The following is a 26,444-nucleotide window of genomic DNA, read 5'->3' as shown; positions in this document are numbered from 1 at the left end:
TTATCAAACACAGTTTTCATTGAGTCGCATAAGGAGATATTAAGACAGATGACCAAAAACTTGATCAAAGAGGCAGGCATTGAAGAGCATCACAAAGCAGGAAAGAGAGGTCGAGAGTTGGAGAGGTTTAGAGAGGAAATTTCCTCTTAGGGCCTCGGCAGCTGAAGGCACGACTGTCAACGGTGAAGTGATGAAAATTAGAGATGAATGTAGAAGTGTGAAGACCTCAGAGAGTTGTAGGGCTGGAGGATGTAATGGGATGGAGGCAGGGTGAGGCCATAGTGGATTTGAAAACAAGGTTGCAAGTTTCGCAAGGATACATTTTACTCTGAGGCATGCCATCCCAATCAATTCTTATAATGTTAAGTTTTAGTTTGTAGAAGGTGTAGGCTTGACGGAAGCTGCCTTTTATTTGCAGGATCATCCATCACCCAAGCAGCCCAAAACTGGGCACCATATCATGTGGACTGACAACCAAGAATCAACTGGCCATGTTATAGCTTGGTGCTTCTCCAATGCGAACAGAACAGGGACAGTACGCCTTAAAACTTCATCTAAGGGGCCTTCATGACAATGGCAAATGTCCTGTGTACAAATGCAAATCATGTCCTGCATTGTTGGATGATGCCTACAAGTCCCAAACCTGTAAACTCTACCACCTGGAAGGACAAAGGCAGCGGGAGTAGGAGCAGCAACACCACCACCTCCAAGTTCCCCTCCAAGTCACACACCATTCTGACTTGGAAATATATTGCTGTTCCTTCATTGTCATTGGGCCAATGTCCTGGAACACCCTACCTAATAGCACTGGGGATGTACCTTTACCACATTTGCTCAAGAAAGTGGCTCATCACCATCTTCTCAACGGCAATTAGCAAGGGGCAATAAATGCCCTGCCAATGCCACCCACATCCCATGAATGAATAAAAAAAAACATAGCTCAGAGGCAAGACTCTTGCACCAACTCACTAAGTTATGGGTTCGATTTTCATGCCAGAGACATGAATTGAGCAATAAATCTAGGCTGACACTCAAGTGAGGGAGTGCAGCACTGTTGGAGATGCCATCTATTTGGATGAGAACTCAAACTGAGACTGAGCTGCCCTCTCAGGTGGACATAAAAGACTCCAAGGCACTTTTCTGAAAAAGGGCAATAGGGTTCTTTCCAATTCACCAACTTTAGATCATAATCTCTGTCTTCATCTTGTCCTGTGTGATTTTTTTTTTGTTTTGCTGGGTTGGTCTTGTCTTGTTTCTTCCTTTATCCCTTCACATTGCATTCAGATGGCTTTTATGTGCCACTCACACCTCATCTGGACACAAACTTTGTTTCTTTACTACACCCATTGTCACTCTCTTTAGCTGTTGCATCATGAAATCTTTTGTTATTTAATCTCCCCTGCTCTTCACCTATCACGGAGCTCCCCTTTTGTTCTTCCTGTCCCCTCCCCTTTCCACTGGTTTAAAACTCTTACATTTATATCCTTCTCCAGGTCTGATGAAAGGTCACTTGATCTGAAACGGTAACTCTGTTTCTCTCCATAAATGCTGTTTGACCTGCTGAGTTTTTTCAGCATTTTTTGTATTTAATTGAGATTTCAAGCATCTGCAGTATTTGGCTTTTGTATTAGAGTTCTCCCCAGTGCTGTGGCCAATATGTATTTCTCCACCAATATAGACTGTCACATTTTCATTGATCATCGTCATATTTTTGCTTGTGGTGCCTCTGACACTGCAGCACTCCCTCACTAATGCACAGGAGTGTCAGCCTAGAGCTTGTGCTCAAGTCTGTGGAGTGGAACCTGACAGCCTTCTCCTGGCTCAGATGTGAGATCAGTGAGTGAGCATCTGTGGAGAGAAATGACAGGCTAAATTTTGGGGTTAACTTTATTCAGCTCCAACAAAGAGCTAAGATTGCTAATCGTGATTAAATGTATTCCTGGAGGATTCATCACATGACTTGCCCCCATACTCCAGCCATTAGTCGGCCAACACATCCATCCTCGCGTGGCACTGTCTCCCTACAATTGGAAAGCAAAAAGACTCATTACCCAATTGGATGATGCTTGACTGTCAGCCAAACAGCTTCTTTTTTCCCTTTTCCATCTGGTGAAGAGAAATGTTCAAAAAAAAACAATCTTTTTAAACGTCCCGATGATCTTTCTCCAGGGTTGCACACAGCAGTGTCCTGGAGACTAATCTTCAATTCCTGGAGACCCCATGCCTACCCTAGAGGGTTGGCAACCCTACTAGTAACGAGGCCGTACCCTGTTTTCCAACAGCAGTCTGAAATTTTACAAAAGTTTACAGTGCCTTAGTTGACTGAAAGGCGGGAGATGAGTCAAGGAATCAGGATCCTGACTCAACAATGAGCTCACAGATTCTCCTGAAATTAATTATCACATAACACATAATTTTTGAACACTGAGCGATTGTCCTGATGAGTGCAAGACGAAAAGCTTCGACAAAATGTCATTTTTTCAGAAGTACTCAAACTTTGATATCTGGTAAAGAGAAATGTTCAAAGAAAATGACAAAAGCAACTCCGATCTTTTTTAACGTCCCAATGATTCTTCCCTAGGGTTGCACACAGAATGTCCTGCAGATTGATCTTCAATTCATGGATACTCCATGAAACAGGCTCGCTCCTACATTCTGATGAAAGGTCAGCGACCTGAAACGTTAATTGTTGTTTCTCTCGCCACAGATGGAAATACATTGTATTTTCTGTCTTTATTTGGCATTCTGTAGATCCCTGGCACAGATTTTTCCCCAAAAATATACTTTATTCATAAAATATCTAAAGGAACATTGTAAAAAATTTCAACATTGTAATTACAGAAGGAGAAATAATTCTATAAACCACTTTGAGGTGCCTGGGGCTGTACAGTTTCCAGCTCTCGGTGCACGATGGCTGATAGGCCTTACACGTGTAGCCTTTCCCCATTCGCGCGAACCACCGCACGTTTTCACCTCAATGCATTGACAATGCCGCCGCATTTCATGAATGAAAACTCATGCCGCCGGGCATGATGAATGGCTTCCCTTCCAGCCAATCGGAGCAGAGGCTGGCGAAAGGCGCGGGCGGGCTGCCGACGCCTGATTGGAGGAGGCGGGCGGACGTCTGCCGATGATGTCAACGCGCCCCGAGCCGTCGCTGTGGGCGGAGGCTGGTGCGGCCGCCATTTTTTTTAAATTTCCCCACCCCCCCCCTCTCCTCCTCCCCTCTCCCTCTCATCGTGTGAGGTACCGGCGGCGAGTCGGAGATTGGCAGCCGGAGCGGGGATGGCGGGCAGACACCAGGCCAAGCGCTTCAGGTTCGATAGGGTGAGCGACCGCCAATATTTGATCTCTTACTGGGGCTCGAAGTGTTTCCACCGACACGAGCTGCAGCCCGCGAGAGCTAACGGTCGCTTCCTCTGGTCCCCGTCCCCCCCCCCCACCCATCTCCAGGCAGCAGGGAGGCTGAACAAAGAGGCTTTCAGGCCCTCGGGCTGCGGGGAGCGGGGCCCTTCACAATGCGGAATGCAGCTGGAAGGAGAGTGGGGGGGGTTGTTGGTCTGGGCATCTGTTCAAGTGGAGGGACACATGGGCCCAGTCCCATTGCTCCTGGCAACCCGGACCCATAATTTAAACCCCAGCCTCTGGAGGCCCATCTGCCTCAGCAATCCCCTTTGGCGCTTAGTTAGAGTGCATGGGTCCTCTTGATTAAAACTGACGTATGGTCAAAGTGATTTTCCTTTTGGACCGCCTGTATACCATTCTATATTGTGCATTTATCATTCCAATGCCGAGTTTCTGCTTTGAATGTTTTTTAAAAATTCTGGTTTAATTGCAGGCTTAAAAATCTCGCTGCTATAATTAATTACCCTGCAGCTCCTCTGGGTTATGGGAGGTGCAAAAAATCCGACCTGGTCTCTGCTTGTTACCTCCAATGGCTGGAAGCTGTGATTAATCGACAGGACCTTGATTTAAACATGATTGGTTGTTTTGGAGAGGCCTCGTTCGAGTCAAATTGCCCCGAAGCACATCTTTCAGTGGTGCTGCATCGTCTTCATCAGTGGAAACTTTAAAAACTGATTTTCCGTTACCCCGAGGGAGCAGAGGCTAATTTTGGCGTCCCCGTACGACTGTCCAGATTCTGTGATTGTAATTAGCACTGATGAATGAACCTGAGGATACCGTTTCCTCTTCTGTGCAAGTTTTGGTCTCTGTAGGCTATAGTTAACTTAGAGGGGGGGTGTGTGACATAAACTCATTGGTTTGATTCCTGGGATGAGAGGGTTGTCTTATGAGGAGAAATTGAATAAAGAGTGGACCTATACTTTTATGGAGTTTTAAAAGACTGAAGTGATATCATTGAAGCAAGATTCTGAGAGAACTTGACAGTAGACACTGAGAGGCTAGAATTTGGGGCACAGTCTTAGAATAAAGGGGTGTCATTTTAGACTGAGAAATTTCTGCACTCAGAAGTTATGAATTCTCTACCTCAGAGGCCTGTGGAAGGTCAGGCATTGAATATATTCAAGGCTGGGATGAATAGATTTTTGGACACAAAGGGATTCTGGGGATTAGGTGGGAAGGTGGAGTTAGTTGAGGATCAGCCATGATCATCTTCAATGGTGTAGCAGGCTTAAGGGGGCTGAGAGGCCTCCTACTTTCTTTGTCCTTATCCTTAAGGGAAAACATTTTGCTTCTGATTGAGGCCTTAAATGCTAGCTCGACCGTGCAGGGCTATGTAATGTGGCTGGTTTCTTGTATTGACCCCTTCGCCCACAAATTTTCCTACTGTCTAATGCTGCGATGCAGTTTGGGTGTTGCTTAGCCCTGCAGTCTTTGTCCAAGTGGCCACTTTTAGACAGTGAATGCTGGCTAATGATTTGACAGAGGAATTGTTTTTAGTGCGATACTCACCTTGTATGTACGAATGTTGACCAGTGACAAGGATGGAGATTGGGAATGCAGGTTATTTATTTCCCATGTTAAAACACCACTAATTGTTAACATCCCTACTGAGGTGAGCCAATTCAGCCAGTCCATGGTAACCATGCATCTGTGTGGTTACCGCCACACTGCGCAATTCTTTTAGCTAATCTTCTGAAGGGAGCAACATGGCTGTAACCTGTGAGTTGTCGTCTATTGTGTTGATTGGCAAAACTGGAGAGGACTGACTAGCCCTTTTTTGTAACAAGTGATCAGATAAACCATTTAATTGAAGCGAAAATCTTTATTAAGTAACTGGATTACTGTGAAATACTAGTGTAATTAGTTATTAACCCATTTTTGCTTCAGGATGGCGGTATTGAAGACCTGAATAAGGTTTTGCCATCTGCAGTGATACACGTCCGAGGGCTGTTGGATGGGGTAATGGAAGTTGACCTTATGGAGGCTCTGCAGGATTTCGGCAATGTCAGGTATGTTAAAGGACAACGTGAAGTGGAATGCTGATCTGGGGTAAAATATCTTGCTAAGACTTGGAATTTCTGCATCAACAATATAAAGAATGTACAGCCTTGATATTAGATACAAGTTCTGTTACTTGCAATCTGGCAAGTGCTGATTGTAAAATTTTCTGAGTTTGGAAGGGAACACCGCACAAAACATAGTGGCTATTTTCTCTTTTTGAGTGACCTTTCTGCTTAGCTAAGACCAGAATTCTGAGTATTGCGCTTTTTTTAAACCAAACATTTTATAGTGTTAATCATAGAAGAGAATAGTACCGCACTGAGGGAGGCCATTTGGCTCTTTGGATCTGCACCTGCTCTTTCAAAGAGCAAGCTAGTTAGTCCCACTCCCGCACTCTTTCCCCATATCCCTGCATTTTTTTCTCCTTTTATAGTGAATGTTGCACTTTTTATAGTTTAGGTGCTGAGCTTGGTCCATTGAGAACACTTTTGCTGTGAGCAAGCAGGTCAGTAGTTCAGCCCCATTCCAGAGACTTGAACGCATAATCCAGACGGACAGTTGTGAAGTACTGAGAGAGTGCTGCACTGTTGGAGGTGCCACATACAGGTGAGACATGAAACTGCCTGCCCCTTGTTTTGGCATAAAAATTCCATTGCAAGATTTGAAAAGCAGGGGTGTTCTCCAGTGTCCTAGCCAGCATTTATCCCTCAAACAGCATCACTAAAACAGATTATCTAGTTGTTTATCTGCTGTTATGCTGTTTATGGGGCCTGGCTGTGCATAAATTGGTTGTTTCCTATGGTACAACAGTGACTGCACTTCACAAATACTTAATTAATTGTAAAATGCTTTAGGGCACCCTGAGGTCACAAAAGATGCTTTAAAAATGCAAATTTTCCTCTTTCTTTAGTCTGCTGAAGGTTGACATGTTATGCTTTATAATGCTGAATGCTAAATTAAAATTACATGATATAGTTAGGATTAAGAGCATCCTGTTAAACTCAGAATTGTAAATAGATATAGAATTTGATGTCAAATGCTTCAGAAGGATTTTATTGTACCTTGCTTATTTTGGTGGCTTCATCTCTGTATGGCTGTGTATAATGGTACTGTACTCCTGTGCAAAAAGTGGATGTTGGTTGTATGTGTAAATATGGTGCTTGCACACTCCTGTGCTCAAGTACAGATGTTTAGTATCAGGGCTTGACGCATTGAGTTACCATAGTGTCGATTCATCCGTGAACTTCAATTCTGATTGGGATAAACCCAATCAAGATAAACTTACTCTAAATGCTAGGAGTTAAATGAACTGAGGTTTCTCAACTCGGTTCCCAGTGAGTGTGAGCTGGCACTAAAAACTATCGAACTAAAATGAAGAGGATGAATGCTTGCTTTGAGAAATTGGGATGTGTCACAGAGAGAGTGCTGATCAAGTGGGCGGTTGGTGTCAGTTCAGTAGTGGTCAGTATGGAATGAAAGCCAATGCTTGAATGATCGGTAATTTCTATTCCCTAAGCCCTAAATTTTTATTCCCTTAGTGATTGATTATTCCAGGTGCAACTTGCTGAGCTAACATTATGCTCCATAGAAACAATCTAAATGCTTTTAAAATTTCCGAAACCCCACTATTAACAGTCCTTGTGCTTGGTTTACAGTTGCGTGATGCTGATGCCAAGGAGAAAGCAAGCGTTGGTGGAGTTTGAGGACATCGATGGTGCGTGTAGCTGTGTGAACTATGCAGCAGATAACCCGATCTACGTTGCTGGACAGCTGGCCTACGTTTGTTTTTCCACAAGCCAGAAAATTGCCAGGCCAGATGATGATGACTCTAAGAGCAATAATGTCCTGTTGATCAATGTTGCTAATTCTATTTATCCCATCAATACAGTAAGTTTAGCAGAAGCTGAGTAATGAGCTCTGTGTTCAGCACTTCCAACCTGGTGGTTTTGGATAGCTTTCCAACGACATCTTACGTTTAACCCTTTAACATAATGAAACGACCCAAAGTGCTCCACAGGAGCATTATAAAACAAACACTGAGCCACATGAGGAGATTATTGGGTCAGATGACCAAAAGTTTGGTCAAAGAGTTGGTTTTCAGGAGTAACTTAAAGGAGGAAAGCGAGGTAGAGTGTAGAGAGGTGTAGGGAGGGTATTCTTGATCTTGGCACCTAGGCACTAGGTACGGCCACCAATGGTAGAGCAATTAAGATTGGGGAGGCTCGAGATAAGAATTAGAGTGCCAGTATCTGAAGAATTGTGGGGCTGGAGGAGAGTACAGAAATAAGGAGGGGCAAAACCATGGATGGATTTGAAAACAAAGAAGTACGGGGTGATAGGGGAACAGGCCTTGTTGTGAAACAGAAACAGAAAATGCTGGAAAAACTCAGCAGGTCTGGCAGCATCTGTGGAGAGAGAAACAGAGTTAACGTTTTGAGTCCGAATGAGCCGCCTTCAGAGCTGAAGAGAAATGGAAATGTGAAGAAATTAATACTGTTTAAAGCGGGGTGGCAAAAAGGATAGAAAGGGATAAAACCATGGATAAATGAATAAAAATAAGTGGATACAAAATAAAAATGAATGTCAAAAAGGGGATTAAAAAAGGGTGAGGAAAGAGTTCATGGTCTGAAGTTGTTGAACTCAATGTTAAGTCCGGAAGGCTGTAAAGTGCCTAATTTGAAGATGAGGTGCTGTTCCATCAGTTTGTGTTGGGCTTCACTGGAACATTGCAGCAGGCCAAGGATGGACATTTGGGCATTAGCGCAGGATGGTGTGCCGAAACGGCAAGCGGCAGGAAGGTCTGGGTCATGCTTGTGGACAGACTGGAGATGTTCTGCAAAGCAGTCACCCAGTCTGTGTTTGGTCTCCCCAGTGTAGAGGAGCCCACATTGGGAGCAGCGAATACAGCACCTCATCTTCTGATTAGGCACTTTACAGCCTTCCGGACTTAACATTGAGTTCAACAACTTCAGACCATGAACTCTTTCCTCTACCTTCACCCCTTTTTAAATCCCCTTTTTTCTACATTCATTTTTATTTTTTATCCACTTATTTTTATTCATTTATCCATAGTTTTATCCCCCTTTTCATCCCCCCCTTCTATCCCATTTTCTATCTGGCCTGAGTTTTTCCAGCATTCCCTGTTTTTGTTTCAGATTTCCAGCATCCGCTGTATTTTGCTTTTATCTTGGGTCTTGTTGTGAGTTAAGTTTATGAATGGTGGAATGTAGAAGCTTAGCCAGGGGTTTTTATTTGTTCGCGGAATGTGGGCATCAGTGGCTCGGCCAGCATTTATTGCCCATCCCTAATTGCCTTTGAGAAGGTGGTGATGAGCTGCCTTCTCGAACCGCTGCAGTCCATGTGGTGTAGGTACACCCACAGAGCTGTTAGGGAGGGAGTTCCAGGACTTTGACCCAGAAACAGTGAAAGAACAGTCATATAGTTCCAAGTCAGGATGGTGTGTCTAGATGGTAGAGCTTGCGGGTTTGGGTGGTGTTGTTGAAAAGCGTTTTGGAATAATTTAGAAGTAATGGAGGCATGAATGAGTGTCTCAGCAGCAGTTGAGCTGAGAAAGGTGAAGTCGGGCAATGTTACGTAGGTGGAGGTGTGAAGTCAGAAGCTCATCTCTGGATAAAATGGGACATCGAGGTTGTGAACAGACTTGTTAATCTCAGACTGTTTTGCCAGAGAGAGTGATGGAGCCTATAGCTAGGGAACAGAGTTTGGAGCTGGGACTGAAAACGATGGGTTCAATCTTCCCAATATTTAACTGGATGAGTAGAAATTTCCTCCAGTACTGGATGTTGGATAAGCAGTCTGATAACTTAGCAACAATGGAGGAGTTGAGAGAGGTGGTGGTGAGAGAGCTGGGTGTAGTCAGTGTACAGGTGAAAACTGACACTGCCTTAGGATGACTTTGCCAACAGCAGTCGTTGAGAAATAGCAGGGGGCAGAGGATTGATCTGAGGGTGAGGGCGGTGAACGCCACAGTAGAAGTAATGGTGTAGGTGCAGTAAAAGTAGTCTTTGCAAATGATTCTCTGGCTACGATTAGATAAATAAGAATGGAACCAGGTGAGAGCAGTTCCACCTAGCTGGATGACAGTGGATAGGTGTTGAAGGAGGATGGCATGGTCAACTGTGCCAAGACTGCAGACAGGTTGAGAAGGATGTTACAGTCATATAAGTTGTCATTTGTGACTATTTTGGCATTGGCAGGGGCTGAAACCATTTTGGAGGGATTTAAACATGAAGTTCTGGGAATGATGGGAATAGATTTGGGAGGCAATAAGCGATTTTGGCCTTTCCAAAGAATAAAGCTAAACAAGTGCTGTCCTGTTGGGCCTTTCTTTCCTCCCCATTGCTGCTGCTGATACCCTGCTTTACTTCTCTGCCAGCTTTGACCCTTATGCTGCCTGACAGAGTTGTGAACGAGTCAGAACATTTCACAACTAACCATAAGCAAAACTAAAGCCATTCTGTTCAGCTGCTACCAGAAGCTTGGTGCCACAGCTCTTGGTTTTGTTCCTTCCTCCTGGATACTAGCTCAAGCAGAAACTTTTGGTGCATAAGTCCTTTTGCCCTTCTTGATCCTGTGCTTAGCTTTAAACTCAGCATTAGTCCATTACCAAGAGGAGCTCCCTTCTCTTCACACAGTACTGTGGGATCATTAGTGTCCACTTGGATGGGTTTAGCTTGTTTTAATTTTTAGTGCTAGCGCTTGGCTTTCATGTTGCAGTTGGTTTTCCAAGACCCTCTGTACTCTTAAGCCTTGAAGTCCAAACATAGACTGCCCTGAGTCCCTCCAGAATTTTAAAGGAACAATGCACCATAATAATTTCAAAATAAATCACTGACAAGACAACCAAATTGCCAGCAATCTGCTGATTATAAACACGCAGCAACATTTCATCTCTGGTCTGTGCTGCATGTAGAGGATTGAGACTACTCTGTAGTTTCTCATGTTTATGGCTATCTTAAACATAGCGAAGTGTTTTATAGGGTCAATTAGGTTAGATGCACACTAACAATTATACAGCATACTTTCCAATTTGAGGTTTCAGTGCAGGAAATGTTCAAGGTACAGCTTGCGGGACTGCTGGTGGCTCCCAAGTCTGGATAATCTCGATCTCCAGCCCAGTAAATTCTGTTTTATTTGCGCTTCTATTTCTTATTGCTGATTTTTCCTGAGTGATTTTTTGCTTCTAGATCAGAACATTAATATCAGTAAATTGGAATATTATAAGTAGTAATGTTGGATGAAACTTTATATTTGGTGCCTGAGACTTCAAGGTATGCACCTATGAGGCTGGTAAATGCACAAAGCAGGGAAGTTATGCTGAAGCTCTAAAGCTCTGGCTGGGCCTCAACAAGGATATTACTGGTAGTATTTCTTGTCACTCACTCACTTTAGGAAGGATGTGAGGGCCCTTGAAAGGGTGCAGAGGAGGTTTACCAGATTAGTTGCAAGGAGTGGAGAAGTTTAGCTACAACGTTAGGTTGGAGAAGCTGCAATTGTTCTCCTTGGAGCAAAGGAGATTGTGGGGAGATTTGATAAAAGGTGTACAAGGATTGACTGGATTGGATAAAGTAGGCAAGGAGAAACTGTTCCTCGTTAGCTGATTGTACAAGGACTACAAGACACAGATTTAAGAATTTGGACAAGAGATGCAGGGAGAATGAGAGGAAGAACCTTTTTACTCAGCGAGTGGTAATGACCTGGAACTTGCTGCCTAGACTCATAGACGTTTATGGCGCAGAAGGAAGCCATTCGGCCCATCGTGTCTGTGCCAGTCAACAAAGATCTGACTGCACTAATCCCATTTTCCAGAGCTTGGCCCATAGCCCTGGAGTCTATGGCAACGCAAATGAATATCTAAATACTTCTTAAATGTTAGGAGAGTTTCTGACTCAACCACTCTTTCAGGCAGAGAGTTCCAGACTCCCATTACCCTCTGAGTGAAAAAATTTCCCCTCAACTCTTCCCCCTAGCCTTTACCTCTTACCTTAAATCTATGCCCCCTGGTTATTGACCCCTCTACTAGAGGAAAGAGTGCCTTCCTAACCACCCTATCTATGCCACTCATAACCTTATACACCTCTATCAGGTCCCCTCTCAACTTTCGTTGCTCCAAGGAAAACAACCGCAGCCTATCCAATCTTTCCTCATAGCTCAGACCCTCCAGCCCAGGCAGCATCCTGGTAAATCTCCTCTGCACCCTCTCTAGTGCAGTCACATCCTTCTTATAATGTGGTGACCAGAACTGCATGCAGTACTCCAGTTGTGGCCTAACCAGCGTTTTATACAGTTCCACTATAACCTCCCTGCTCTTGCCTTTATTAACCGAGGCATAAAATACAAGTATCCCATATGCCACCTGAACCACCTTGTAAAGGTCATGGAAGTAAAGATAATCAATGATTTCAAATGAAAGTTAAATCAGCACTCGAAGGAAATAAACTTGTACGGCATCTGGGATAGAGCAGGTGAATGGGACTGACTGGCCTCTTGTGCCGTAAATGACTCTCTGACACTATCCTATTATGATTGACCTCTTTTTATTTTCACCCTCAATCACGTGAAGCTCATTAATTGTAGTGTTTTGTTTGTGTCTGCTTACTGGGAAATGAGCTGCTTTAATTGCAACTCTGTGGGAATTTAAAATTGCGCAGTGAGAGTTTTAAGCATTTACCCATTACAACTTGTTTTTCAGGATGTTTTGTACACCATTTGCAACCCGTGTGGGCCTGTTCAAAGGATTGTGATCTTCAGAAAGAATGGAATTCAGGCAATGGTGGAATATCCTTTTAAACTCAGTTTAGAAGCAGAGTGTTTAAGGAAATAAAATGTTTTTTTTAAAAGGGGAAAAATAGAAATGAGTTAACTAGCCAGCAATATAAAAACTGATTGTTGACGAATGCATGAAGAGTAGCTAAAATACATGTTGGTTCCTTAGAGGCAGAGACGAGAAATTTTAATAGAAAACGATGAAATGGCAGATGTGTTGAACAAATATTTTGTCTGTTTTTATATTACACACCAGAGCTGGAGGGTAAGGGGTTAATAAGAATGAAGAGCTTAAAGTAATTATCAGCAGCAAAAGAAGCTGAGAAGCTTAATTGACTAAAAGCTGGCAAATCCCAGGACCCGATGACCTACGCCCTGGGGTTCTAAAGAAAGGTGGCTGCAAAGATGTTGGATGCACAGGTTATTATTTTCCAAAGTTCCCTAGATTCTAGAATGGTCTCAGTGGTTAAGAAGCCAGCAAATATAGCTGATTGTACAAGGACTATAAGACACAGATTTAAGAATTTGGACAAGAGATGCAGGGAGAATGAGAGGAAGAACCTTTTTACTCAGCGAGTGGTAATGACCTGGAACTTGCTGCCTAGACTCATAGACGTTTATAGGGCAGAAGGAAGCCATTCGGCCCATCGTGTCTGTGCCAGTCAACAAAGATCACTAGTGCAACACCACTGTTCAAAAAAAGGAAGGGAGAGAAAAACCAGGGAAACTACAGGCCAGTTACCCTGATATCAGTTGTTGAAAAAAAACGCCCGAATCTATTATTAGGGAATTCGTAACAATGCCAGAAATTTGGTATGCCAGAAAAAGCGCTGAGACCAATTGTTAGCTCCTGGAACATTGTGCTGTAATGATCACTGACCTGGGACAACAGCAAGAATTTCACCATTATCTTGGAACATTTACCCATTAAACCATTGAGAGGAGCTGTTGAGCTTCCAAGTTCTTACTGAAAATGTTATTCATGTCACTTTTTTTGTGGAATGTATATATGCGTTTTTTTCCTTCATTTGCTGTACATTTGACTCTGTTCAAAGTGCACAGAAGGCCAAAGCATCTCTCAATGGTGCTGATATTTATTCTGGATGCTGTACTTTGAAAATAGAATATGCGAAGGTATGTATATGTATGTGAAAAGGTTCCGTTAGATAAACTGCATTCGAGCCTTCAAGTGCTGGGTTTGTTCTCATTGTTCTGGATTACTGGAATCTATTGGCATCAGTTCTATTATTAAACTTTTGCTTCTCCCCCTTCCCCCACAGCCCCATTCATTAATTTTGCTTTCTCACTTTTCCACTTCTCTTCTGAAGCTCATGACTCCTGGGATCTGGCTCTAAGAACAGCTCTCCAGCTGCTTTCCCAAATGAATATTCTACAAATAAAAGCTTAGGCAGTAAATGTTTATGGATTATTTGACCGTACAGCATGTCACAGCTATTTGAGCTTTATTCTGCTCTTTGGATGCTTTCCAACAGGTTGATGGAATGAATAGAAATACTGCCTGTTTTTTTTAAAACTCTTTCCTAGCTCTGTGTACTGAGGCCAATTGCAGTGCCAATTTCTGTTATTTCTTTCCATTCTTTGGGATGTTGGCATTGCTGGCAAGGCCAGCATTTGTTGCCCATCCCTAATTTCCCGAAACTCAGTGGCTTGCTTGGTCATTTCAGAGGGCAACTAAGAGTCAACCACGTTGCTGTGGATCTGGAGTTACGTGTAGGCCAGACCGGGTAAGGATGGCAGATTTCCTTCCCTAAAGGACATTAGTGAACCAGATGGGTTTTTAATGACAATGAATGATAGTTGTCATGGTCACCATAACTGAGACTAGCTTTATATTCCAGATTGTTTGTTCTTATTAATTGAATTTTAATTCCACAGCTGCCATGGTGGGATTTGAGCTCCTGCCCCCAGAGCATTAGGCTGGGTTAATGATTAGGCGATTAGTGTAGATGGTAGGTTAGATTAACCTCTCGTAGACTCATAGATGTTTACAGCACAGAAGGAGGCCATTCAGCCCATTGTATCCGTGCCAGTCAACAAAGATCTGACTGCACTAATCCCATTTTCCAGCGCTTGGCCCATAGCCCTGGAGGTTATGGCAACGCAAGTGAATATCTAAATATTTCTTAGATGTTATGAGAGTTTCTAACTCAACCACTCTTTCAGGCAGTGAGTTCCAGACTCCCCCCACTGTCTGGGTGAAGAAATTTCCCCTCGATTCCCCTCTTAGCCTTTACCTCTTACCTGAAATCTATGCCCCCTGGTTATTGACCCCTGTACTAATGGAAAAAGTGCCTTCTTATCCACCCTATCAATGCCCCTCATAATCCTATACGCCTCTATCAGGTCCCTTCACGACCTTCGCTGCTCCAAGGAAAACAACCGCAGCCTATCCAATCTTTCCTCATAGCTCAGACCCTCTAGCCCAGGCAGCATCCAGATAAATCTCCTCTGCACCCTCTCCAGTGTAATCGCATCCTTCCTATAATGTGACCAGAACTGCACTCAGTACTCCCGTTGTGGCCTAACCAGCGTTTTATATAGTTCCAACATAACCCCCCCCCCACTCTTGTATTCTATGCCTCGGCTAATAAAGGCAAGTATCCCATATGCCTTCTTAACCACCTTATCTACCTGCCTGCTACCTTCAGGGACCTGTGGACATGCATACCGAGGTCCCTCTGATCTTCAGTACTTTCCAGGGTCCTAACATTCATAGTGTAATCCCTTGCCTTGTTAGCCCCCGTCAAGTGCATTATCTCTCACTTTTCCAGGTTGAATTCCATTTGCCACTGCTCTGCCCACCTGAGGAGTCCATTGATATCCTCCAGTTTACAGCTATCCTCTTCACTATTTACACCCTACCAATTTCTGTGTCGTCCACAAATGTCTTGATGATACCCCCTACATTTCAGTCCAAATCATTGATGTACACCACAAACGGCAAGGGCCCCGGCACCGAGCCCTGTGGAACCCCACTGGAAACAGACTTCCAGTCACAGAATCATCCCTCAACCATCACCCTCTGCTTCCTGACTCTCAGCCAATTTTGGATCCAAAGTGCCACTTTGCCTTGGATTCCATGAGCTCTTATTTTCTTGACCAGTCTGCCATGAGGGGCCTTATCAAAAGCCTTGATGAAGTCCATGTAGGCCACTTCAAATGCATTATTCTCATCAACACTCCTGGTTACCTCCTCATAAAATTCGATCAAATTTGTCAAACACAACCTTCCCTTAACAAATCCATGCTGACTATCCCCTATTAATCAGCATCTCTCCAAGTGCAGATATATTCTGTCCCTCAGAATTCTTTCTAGTAGCTTCCCCACCACCGAGGTTAGACTGACTGGCCTGTAATTTCCTGGCCTATCCCTTCCTCCCTTTTTTAATAAAGGGACAATGTTAGCAGTCCTCCAGTCCTCTGGCACCTCACCTGTGGCCAGAGAGGATTTGAAAATTACTGCCAGGGCCCCTGATATCTTGTCCCTTGCCCCCCTCAACAGCCTCGGACACACCTCAAGGCCGCTAAACCCGCTAGTACCTCCTCTCAATGTTAATTTCCTCTAATCTTTTACAGTCCTCCACCCTGATGTCTATACCTACGTCCTTTTTCATCGTGAAGACCGACGCAAAGTATTTTTTGAGGACTGTACCCAAGTCTTCCAGGTCCATACCACACATTACCTCTGTGGTCCCTAATTGGCCCTACTCTTTCCCTAGTTATTCTCTTGTTCTTTATATGTTTAAAAAACTCCTTTTGGTTTTCCTTTATTCTACCCTCCAATGCTTTCTCATGCACTTTCTCTTAGCTTTCCTAGTTTCCTTTTTAAGTTTCCCCCTGCACGTTTTACACTCCTCTAGGCAATCTGCCATATTGAGCTCTTGGTATCTGCTTTCAGGTTCTCTCTTTTTCTTAATTCTAACCTTTGTGTCTCTTGATATCCAGGGTTCTCCGGACTTGGTCCCTCCCCTTTGTCTTTACGGGAGCATATTGCCCTGTACTCTCGCGATTTCCTCCTTGAATGCCTCTCACTGCTCTGACAGTTTTATCTGCAAGTAGCTGCTCCCAGTCCACTTGGGCCAAATCGCATCTCATCTTAGTAAAATTAACCTTTCCCCAGTTTAGAACTATTATTCCTGGCCCAACCTTATCCTTTTCCATAACTATCCTAAATCTAACTTGAGTTATGGTCACTATCTCCAAAATGCTCCCCTGTTGATCCGCCGCCCACCTGTCCGGGCTCATTTTTGAATATTTGGTCCAGAACTGCCCCCTCCATTGTTGGGCTTTCTATGTACTGGTTAAAAAAGTTCTCCTGGATACGACTTAAGAATTTGACTCCCTCCCTACCTTGCACACTAAAACTATCCCAGTTAATATTTAGGTAGTTAAAAGCCCCTACTATTACTGCCTTATTATTCTTACACATCTCTGAAATTTGATTACATATTTGATCCTCTATCTCTCCCTGACTTTGTGGGGGCCTATAGTATACCCAACAGCGTGTTTGCCCATTTTATGTTTTTTACTTCTACACATATGCCCTCATTTGATGATCCTTCCAAGATATCATCCCTCCTCACTATAATTGATTCCTTGATCAATATTACGATACCCCCCTTCTATCCCCTTCTCTATCTCATCTGAATACCCTATAACCGGGAATGTTGAGCTGCCAATCCTGACCTTTTTAGCCATGTCTCAGTTATAGCTATGATATCATACTCCCATGTGCCTATCTGTGCCCTCAGCTCATCTGTCTTATTCCTCAGGCTCCTTGCGTTTAAAATATATTCCATTTAGCCTTGCTAAGCTTACTTCTTCCTTATCTAGCCTATGTTTCCTCTGCCTTCCAGACTCACTCACTAGCGGTTTAACTTCTAATTCCATATCAGCTTCTCTCCCATCTGAACTACTTTTCAGGATCCCATCCCCCTGCCAATTTAGTTTACATCTGCCCCAACAGCATTTGCAAACCTGCCAGCGAGGATGTTGTTCCTGTTCAGATGTAACCCGTCCAACTTGTACAGGTCCCACCTCCAAAAACTGCCGCAATGTCCCAGGAATCTAAGGCCCTTTCTCCGCACCTTCTCTCCAGCCACGCATTCATCTGCTCTATCCTTCTATTCCTATACTCATTACTGCGTGGCACCGGGAGTTATCTGGAGATTACTACCTTTGAAATCCTGCTTTTCAATTTCCTACCTAACTCTCTAAAGTCTGCTGCAGGACCTCATTTATCTTTCTTCTATGTAATTGGTCCCAACATGGACCATGACCTCTGGCTGTTCACCATCCCCCTTCAGAATGCCTTGCAGCCGTTCTTTGACATCCTTGACCTTGGCATCCAGGAGGCAACATATCATCATCCTGGAGTCACATCTACGGCCGCAGAAGTGCCTGTCTACTCCCCTCATTAACGAATCCCCTACCATTATTGCCCTTCCACACTTCTTCACTCACCCCCCCCCCCCTCCCTCCCCCCGAGCAGTTGGACTATCCACAATGCCATGGCCTTGGCTCTGGTTGGCCTCCACAGATGAACCATCATTCTAACCATTTTCCAAGGCGGAAAAATGGTTTGAGAGGGAGATGCACACGGGGGATTCCCTCAGTACCTGCCTGGCCCCCATCTTTTGTCTGGCGTTCACCCATTCCCTCTCTGTTTGCACTTCCTTAAGCTGCAGGGTGACCACGTCCTGAAATGTGCTATCCATGAACTTCTCAGCCTCGTGCATGCACTGTAGTCCCCCCAGCTGCTGCTGAAACGCCAAAACACGGAGCTCGAGTTGCTCCAGTCAGTAGCACCTCCTGCATGCATGGTCATCCAGACCGCCAGGAGTGCCTAGGATTTCCCACATGGCGCACGATGTGCAGATCACGAGACTGAGCTCCCCAGACATATCTTCACTAAATAGAATATGGACCCTTGCTTTTATTTTACCCTTATCCCTACTTGAGTATAGGCTAGATGCTAGATCCTCTAGATAGACTAGGTGCTGCTGACTGCCTGTCCCAGGGTGGTGCTCTCACACTCTCCTGTGTTCTTGGGTTAACCGTTTCAGTGGCTAATTCTTTTGGTAACGTGAAACAGAGTAAGTAATCTAATCCAAATTGTGGATAGCAAATGGCAGCAGTCTTCGTCAATTAGTTGCATTGTTGTCTGAGTGGCCTGAGTGTGTTCAATCCTTGGGCAATTAGTGACCTACCCGTTGACTAAATTTCTTTGTGTCCCTGATAAAAAGCTTTACTAAATAATATGCAGTTATCACAGCTGCAGGGCATCGCTGCAGATGTTCCTCGGGGTGATGTTCTAGGCCCAACCATGCTTGGCTGCATCATCAATGATCTTCCCTCCAGCGTAAGATCGGAAATGGGCCTGTTCGCTGAAGTTTGCAGTATTCAATAGCATTTGCAATTCTTTAGATTCTCGAGCACCCTGTGCCCACATGCAGCAAAACCCGGAAAGTATTCATGCTGTCCAAAAAGAGTGAATCTAATCATCTCCCCTTAACATTCAATGGCATTACCATTGCTGGATCCCCAATCATCATCAGCCTTAGGGTTACTGTTGACCAAAGCTTAACTGGACCAGCCATTAAATGTTGCTGCTACAAATGCAGTTGAAAGGCTGGGAAGTCACAGAATTGTTACGGTGCAGGAGGCCGCCATTTGGCCCAATGTGTCTGCACCAGCTCCCCAAATAGGCATTATGACTTAGTGCTATTCTTCTGCCTTTTCCCCATACTCATGCACATTGTTTCTATTAAAATAATCATCCTATACCCTCGTGAATCCCTCGATTGAACCTGCCTCCACCATATTTCCAGGCAGTGCATTCCAAACTTGAATCACTCGCTGAGTGAAAAGGCTTTTTTCTCACATCACATTTGCTTCTTTTGCAAATCACTTTAAATCTGTGGCTTCTCGTTCTCGAACCTTTTAAGAGCAGGAACAATTTTTCCCTATCTACTTTATCCAGTCCCCTCATGGTTTTTAATACCCCTATCAAATCTCCTCTTGGCCTTCTCTCGAAGGAGAACAGTCCCAACTTCTCCGATTATCTTCATAACTGAAGTTTCTCAACCCTGGAACTATTCTTGTAAACCTTTTCTGCACTCCTATAGTGTGGCACCCAGCACTGTACACAATACTCCAGCAGGGTTCTAACTAGTGTCTTATACAAGTTCAGCATAACCTCCTTGCTCTTGTACTTTATGCTTCTATTAATAAAGCCCAGGATACTGTGTCACGACTCACTGGGGATAGTGCGCTACAATATCAAGCCCCACTGCTGCCCGAGCCGTGAAAAATGTGAAAATGTTTGATCAACCCACCTAATTGCTTACTTTAGGTTAGCAGAATACAAGCACCAAGTTTGTCAACTTAATAAGTAAATAACTGTTTATTGGACAAATTGTCTTTGACCAGTGGCAAAAGAAAGAACTATGAACTGCTAATTTCTAACACTATAACTTAAAACTTTACCCTTTCTTAAAACCCTGTACACACATATACAAGACACACAAAACATGGGTTTTAAGGATGGGATAGAACAGTTCAATAGCGCTAACTCTGGAGTACAGTATTTGATGGGTTGATTTTGATCGATGTCTTCCAAGTTCCTTTCAGTTCTTTGTTGATGACACCAGGTGGTCTTCCCAACGCTTTCAGTCTTTAGTTCACAGGTTGAACACTTGCCTTTTCAATGTCTCTAACAGTGATTTTTCCTCTTGAAAGGGGTTTTCAGAGAGAGAGCAGGTTATAGAAATATGGGGAGAAAAAGCCAGCTAGCTATTGTAGAATTACTGGAATCTGACACACACACACAAGCAAGAGGTTTTAGGCCTTTTCCCTTTTCAGGCTAGGAGCTATTCTGCTGCACTGCTCTCTCACAAACCCTGGTCACCAGGACAGGGGCCAATTAAAACGCTGGCAGGCAGTTCTCCATTTGACCGGACTCCTCCTTGGCACCATCCTGTCTCTGTTGGCACATACTGTTCTAGGACAGCAACATTATATATATCCCTCACACTGTTCCATGAGACGTGTCCTTCAAACTGCAGCCATTGTAATTTTAATCCACCATCCAAATAAAAAGATATGTTCTTTACAACTGTATGCTTTATTAACTCCTCTGTCCACCTGTCTTGCCACCTTCAATGATCTATGCACATATACACCCAGGTCCCTCTGCTCCTGCACCCCCTTAAGAATTGTACCCTATATTTAATATTGTGTCTCCATGTTTTTTCTACCAAAATGCCTTACCTTTCACCACCGCATTGAACTTCAACTGCCACCTATCTGCCCACTCCACCAACTTGTCTATGTCCTTTTTAAGTTCTATACTGTCGTCCTCACAGTTTAAAATGCTTCATAGTTTCATAACATCTGCAAATTTTCAAATTGTCCCCTGCACACCAAGATCTAGATCATTAATATATATTAGGAAAAGCAAGGGTCCCAATACTGACCCCTGGGGAACTCCACTACAAACTTTCTTCCAGCCTGAAAAATATCCATTGACCATCCTTCTCTTGTTTCCTATTACTTAGCCACTTTTGTATCCACGTTGCTACTGTCCCTTTTATTCTATTTATGAGCTATAACTTTTCTCAAGTCTGTTGTGTGGCACTGTATAGAATGCTGCACAACACCACCTGACCCCACCCCACCCCCCTCCCCCTCCCCCCAAAGCCTGACCACAAGTTAGGAGAGTGATGGAATACTCTCCACTTGCCTGGATGTGTGCGACTCCTACACTATGCAACATCATCCAAGCCAAAGCAGTCTGCTTGCCCAGCACCCCATTCATCATCTTAAATATTCATTCCCACACCACTGGCACACCGTTTAACTATTGTGCTAAATTGACTCAGGTTTTCTGCAGTTTTAGAGGCATCATCTTGTGCTCCTTTTACATACTAGATTCGCTAGTCCATACAGCTTCCTATTTTCTGTTGCAGCCGACTCGTTTGAATGTCTTTAAGAATGATGCTGATACCTGGGATTACGTAAACCCTAACCCTGGTAGACCAGGTAAGATCATAATTAGAGTCACTACTTTTCTCTCTTACATAACTTGTCTTTGCTTTCTGCTTTTATTCACTTTTATTTCTTGTTTGTAAAACTACACCAGAACCTCTGACCTTCAGCCACACTTAATTGGCATGCTGTGCCAAAAATAGCTTGTACAGCATCTTTGTGTATGTGGAATACAGGAATGTAAGCATCTGACATAGGCTTAATCCAATAAAATTGTAGGCCTGGGATTTTTTAAACAAGGTTTATGGTTGGCTTTTTATAACTCTGTCGTCTTAGTTCCTCATATTAAGGCCGTTAAATTTTGCTAAAGTTGAGTTGACTTTGTGGTCCTTTGTCCCCTGCCATTGCTCGTTGTCAGATGAATAAAGGTGCGTCCTTGATTTTAAAATTCTCACACTTGTTTTAAATCCCTTCATCACCTTGCCCCTCCCTCTGTTTGTAATCTGCTACAGCCCTGTATGAGTTTGCGCTCCACCAAATCAGGGCTCTCTTACTACTTTCATCCCACCTTTGGTGGTCCTGCCTTCATAAGTCTGAAATTCCCTCCCTAAATCTCTAAACCTTACATGAGAACCCAATATTTCTCCTCCTTTAAGACCCTCTTTAAAAAATATACCTTTCTGACTGAGATTTTTCCTTCTAACATCTCTTCCTTTGGTGCGCTGTGGATTTCTATCTGATTAATTGTAAATTGCCTTGGGACTATGTTTTTCTGCATTAGAGGCACTATATAAATGCAAGTGTTGTACCTGTGGTTAAATTCGACCACACAACTAAATGCAAGGAGGAAATAAGTTATCTTCTCAGCCCCTTTCCTTTCTCTTCTGAAGACACTGACTTGTGTGCTTCCATGGGCTTTTTGGTATCTTGCTGAAGTGACCCTTCCTTGGTGTGTGTTTGTGGATAATTCAGCTCTGAGGGGCCAGCAGAGCTGGTTCCATCCCTCCTTGGATAATTTGGCTTAGCTAACTGTAATAATGGAAAATATAGGAAATACTCACATCTGGCCACATCTGTGGAGAGAAAAACAGTTAACGTTTCAAGTTGATGACCTTTCATCAGAACTTAGATAACTATAATCTGCTGGAGCTTTATTGTAGTTGGTGATGGTTCTCCTGAAGTTGGCTGTTGTATTTTTTTGCCCCTCCCTGGAATTAACATTACTAGTAGTTGGGGAGGAGGGTGCTGCACTCAGCTGGATAGCTGAGCATGGATAGGTCTGACCTTTCCTTTGTCACCCTTTTCATATGTACCAGTAAGCGATCCGGAATGAGACTGTTGGCCGTCTTCAAACTAGGGATTTCCAGCTCTAATTTATGTGCATGGGTTGAGGAATCATCTATCAAATGTTCAACCTTGGTGCAGACTTGTACTAGGCAATGCATCTCAAGACTAGGAGTAGGTGATTTACTTGAGCCTGATCCACTATTCAGTGAGATCATGGTTGATCTGCCACCTAACTCCATATACTCCGCTTTGTCCTACATTCCTGAATACCTTTTGATTAACATAGATTAATCAGTCTCATGTTTAAAAATTAGCAATTGATCTAGAATTATTTGCTGTTCGCGGAAGAGAGTTCTGAGCTTCTACAGCTCTCAGTAGGGGGAGAAAAGTCTTGCATTTATATAGTACCTTTCACAGCTACCAAATGTCCCAAAGTGCTTTACAGCCAATGAAGTACTTTTGAAGTGTAATCACCGTAGTTTTGGAAACGTGGCAAGCCATTTTGTGTACGATAATTGTGATCAGATATTCTGTTTTTGTGAGGTTGAGTGAGGGATAAATATTGGTCCAGACATCGAGGACAACTCCTTTATGCTCCTTTGAAAGAATGCAGTGAAATATTTTACATTCACCTGAAAGAACAGCTAGGGCCTTGGTTTAACATCTCATCTGAAAGACAGCAGCTCTGATAGCAGTGGAGAGTGAGCATAGATTTTTGTGCTGAAGTCATGGAGTGGGACTTGAACCCATAAACTTCTGAATGGGAGGAGAGAATACTACAAACTGAGCCACAGATGATAACTTTGTGTTCAAGTATTGCCTAATTTCACTCCTGAAACATCTGGCTCTTTTTTTTAAGACTGTGCCCCACAGCCCTGGACCCTCCAAACAGCTAAAATACTTCCTGTATCTGCTCTTTCCTCTTAATGTCTTGAAATTTGTGATTTGACCATCCAAATTCCAGGGAGTACCATCTTAGTTTGTGTATTCTCTCTATGTAATTCTACCCCCTGAGACATCAGAAGGAGCCTAATGGATGGCCTTATTTCATTTCTTTCAGTTCAGGAATAGCATACTATAATAATTTAGATCCATTCTGTTTACTTACAGTATTAGAATGAGTAGCAAGCAATGCTGTATCTTTGTTCCACATGCACAATTAATTTAACTGTTCTGTGCCCCTATCCTGAAGTTTAATATCTAATTAGTAGTGCATCAGATAAAGATATTTCAATCTGGGCCCTAAAGTCATTAATAGTGGTTGGAGGTCAAAGGTTACATCTTGAATCTGCACTCAGCTAAGCTTCCAGCACCCTGGTTTAAGAATAATAGTGGTGGTCTGTTCAATGTTGAGAATGGGATTACCTAATCCTGCCACATTTGGGGTACTTAGTTTAGGATTGGTGTGAGCAAGGTGATAATATAGCTATTCAAGCACTCTGGTGTCCCCATAACTATAGTTTAAGTCTCCTTTCAACTTTTTAATTATGCATAAATATACTTGAGTCTTCATATATTCACAACAATCTCCAATTGCAAATATCTATAAACAGTGTTCTAAGTGAATTTAATAAAGTTACACTGATGTGGACTTTAAAACACTTGTAAGGCATTTAAAATGGCCCATCCAGCAATGAACCATATGTTAAAACACGCATGTTGTTAATACACAGCATTGTTTTCTCCCTTGGGTGTTGTCACCCAATTGTGCACGACCAAATATACTTTAATATCATACTGATAGGCTTGTTGCGTGACACTTAATTCATAGCCTCATGTTCTTCTAGGCACTACAGACACCAGTGAGGCTTGTTACCACCAAATCTTCACACTAATGTGCAGCTGGAAATGTTCAGTAGATGAAACCCAATTTTGACTAGGCAGAATTTTAGTGGCTGCTTTTCCACATTTTAAGGGGATTGTACAAACATTTCACGCTCGCTATTGTGTTCAACTGATGCCATTGTGACAACACTGCAGAATGATGCTATTGGAGGGTGGGATGGTGGGAAAATGGATCCAGGCTAACCAATGAGTCTATTTGGTTTAAGTTCTGCAATGACTTGTCTTGTCTCCTGCAGTTCTAACACTCGTTAATTAATACACCTCACTGGGCTCATCTTTGTGATAATTGTGGAACAAGTCAAGACATGTGATGAAATTGTGAACTCATGAAAACGTAAAAATTTTCATGTGTGGGAATGCATAGCAAAATATCTCTGATATATTTGCCCTTTTGTTCCCAATAAATGATTGATTTAACCTTTTGATTAACTGCAGTTACAGATTTAGACTTCAAGGCATTGCACTGGCTATTAACTTTGCCATTAGTTTAAAAATATTCTGCCACTCAGTTTGACATAATGCATTGATTTCAAGACGTATAAATTCAATGACCTGTTGGTTTGTTCTTGTTATGCGTCTTACCAAATATCTGCCTAATAACCACTCCCTACTTATCTCTATTGAAAAGCTAATGGTTAGATAATTGCAATCCTAAAATAATAGCCAGGAGCTCTGGTGTGACATTCCTTCTACATTGTGATTTCCACAGGACTGGTCAGACTTACTGCTATTAGGGATCACTGACAAATGTGCTGCTCTGAGACTAATTAATAAACTTCTGAGTAATCTGCAATGATTGTTACAACATAAAATAACCCTACAATATCTAACTCCCTCAGTGTGGTTATTGTATGTAGAGGTATTTAATGACTAGCAATCTGGCTAGCGTCTGTTCCTATCTTCCTGTCCTTGTACTGTGAAGTAGGGGAGCTCATTTTGTGAGCCTGAGAGTGATATCACCTCAGCTTTTCCTCGGCTTCTTTTCACCAAATCTGGGCAGCAATTTCCTCATTGATTCCAGGTTCTTGTTCAAAATTTGTAAGCGCATTAACCTGTCACCTCATTGCTATTCAAAGTGTAAATACTCTGCACACTTAACCCATAGACAGTAGTTTTCAAGAATCCTGAACTGAAAATATAACCTATCAATTAATGTATGTATGATATTTTCATGTCTGTCCTTTACTATGTACAAGCTGAGGCATTACAGAAACATCTTTTAATTTTAGGTGATTTTTCTCAGGAATGAATAACGGACTTCAGTTTCTCATTTTTCCCTCTCTTGCTCTTCATGTTCCCACAATAGTACTGATTGTACAGCGGTGTTTGTTTAATTTTTTTAAAATCTCCTCTAGATTGATTCTTTCAGCGAGCAAAATCATCTCAATGCCACGTTGAACATTTCTCTGCATAGAGGAGTGTGCCACATACTCTAGGGTTGGATCACCTTGTTTTCACTGCTCTTTAATTTCAATCAACTGGCAATTCTGTCAATATAGAGATTGGGAAGACTGATAAATGGGATTTAAGCAGCTATTGTGTTCTGTTTGCTGTTATTAGCTTTATTTCATTGCTATAAACTAAGGTGGTAGATATTTGTGGCATAGCAGTAGTGTCCCTTTTAATATTGTAAATCCTATATTCCTTTACTGAAAACCTCCTGGCAATTAGAAACAAGATCCTAGAATGGTTTCTGGTTTGTTTATGTTGATTGTTGTGTTCAATCTTGGATCTTTTTAAAAGAGCCAGCCATTCCTAGTGTGCTAACCAGAAATTGAAGGTTGCTGGAAGCTTATCCTTTGCGTACAACGAGCCTTCAGCTTTTTCTGAACAGTCTCTTTTCACTGACTACAACACAAGATGTTCACTTCTATACACACTTACAATGATGATCGTTACCATCGCTGGACGTGGACTGCACGCACAAGTTGTCACGTAGCTAGTACTGTGCAAAAGGAGGGTGAGAGGGACAATCCATGTGATCACTGTACTCACAAGAAAACACAATGAATGAGGAAGCTCGTCAAGTTGTCAACCATGAAATACTTGAATAATGTCACCTCAAATATGCCCTGTTTTACATTATAATCTTGCTCACCAACCTCTAACAA

General features: G+C 42.9%; 1 protein-coding gene across 1 annotated transcript in view; it reads left to right on the top strand.

Moving 5' to 3' along the window:
* Positions 1–3,172: 3,172 nt before the first annotated feature.
* The window catches only part of LOC144671372 (heterogeneous nuclear ribonucleoprotein L-like), a 48,340-nt gene continuing 25,068 nt past the window's right edge, over positions 3,173–26,444 (top strand). Inside the window, exons 1-6 of the mRNA XM_078533241.1 lie at positions 3,173–3,327; positions 5,293–5,414; positions 7,062–7,293; positions 12,119–12,204; positions 13,230–13,326; positions 21,183–21,255. Coding sequence (XP_078389367.1) covers positions 3,286–3,327; positions 5,293–5,414; positions 7,062–7,293; positions 12,119–12,204; positions 13,230–13,326; positions 21,183–21,255 — 652 coding nt within the window. The 5' untranslated portion in view covers positions 3,173–3,285. The remainder of the gene's footprint in view (positions 3,328–5,292; positions 5,415–7,061; positions 7,294–12,118; positions 12,205–13,229; positions 13,327–21,182; positions 21,256–26,444) is intronic.

The sequence above is a fragment of the Cetorhinus maximus genome, chromosome 32, assembly GCF_964194155.1.
Source record: "Cetorhinus maximus chromosome 32, sCetMax3.hap1.1, whole genome shotgun sequence".
NCBI classification, from domain to species: domain Eukaryota; kingdom Metazoa; phylum Chordata; class Chondrichthyes; order Lamniformes; family Cetorhinidae; genus Cetorhinus; species Cetorhinus maximus.
Note: the sequence above shows the minus strand (reverse complement) of the source record. Positions and strands in the feature narration are given on the sequence as shown.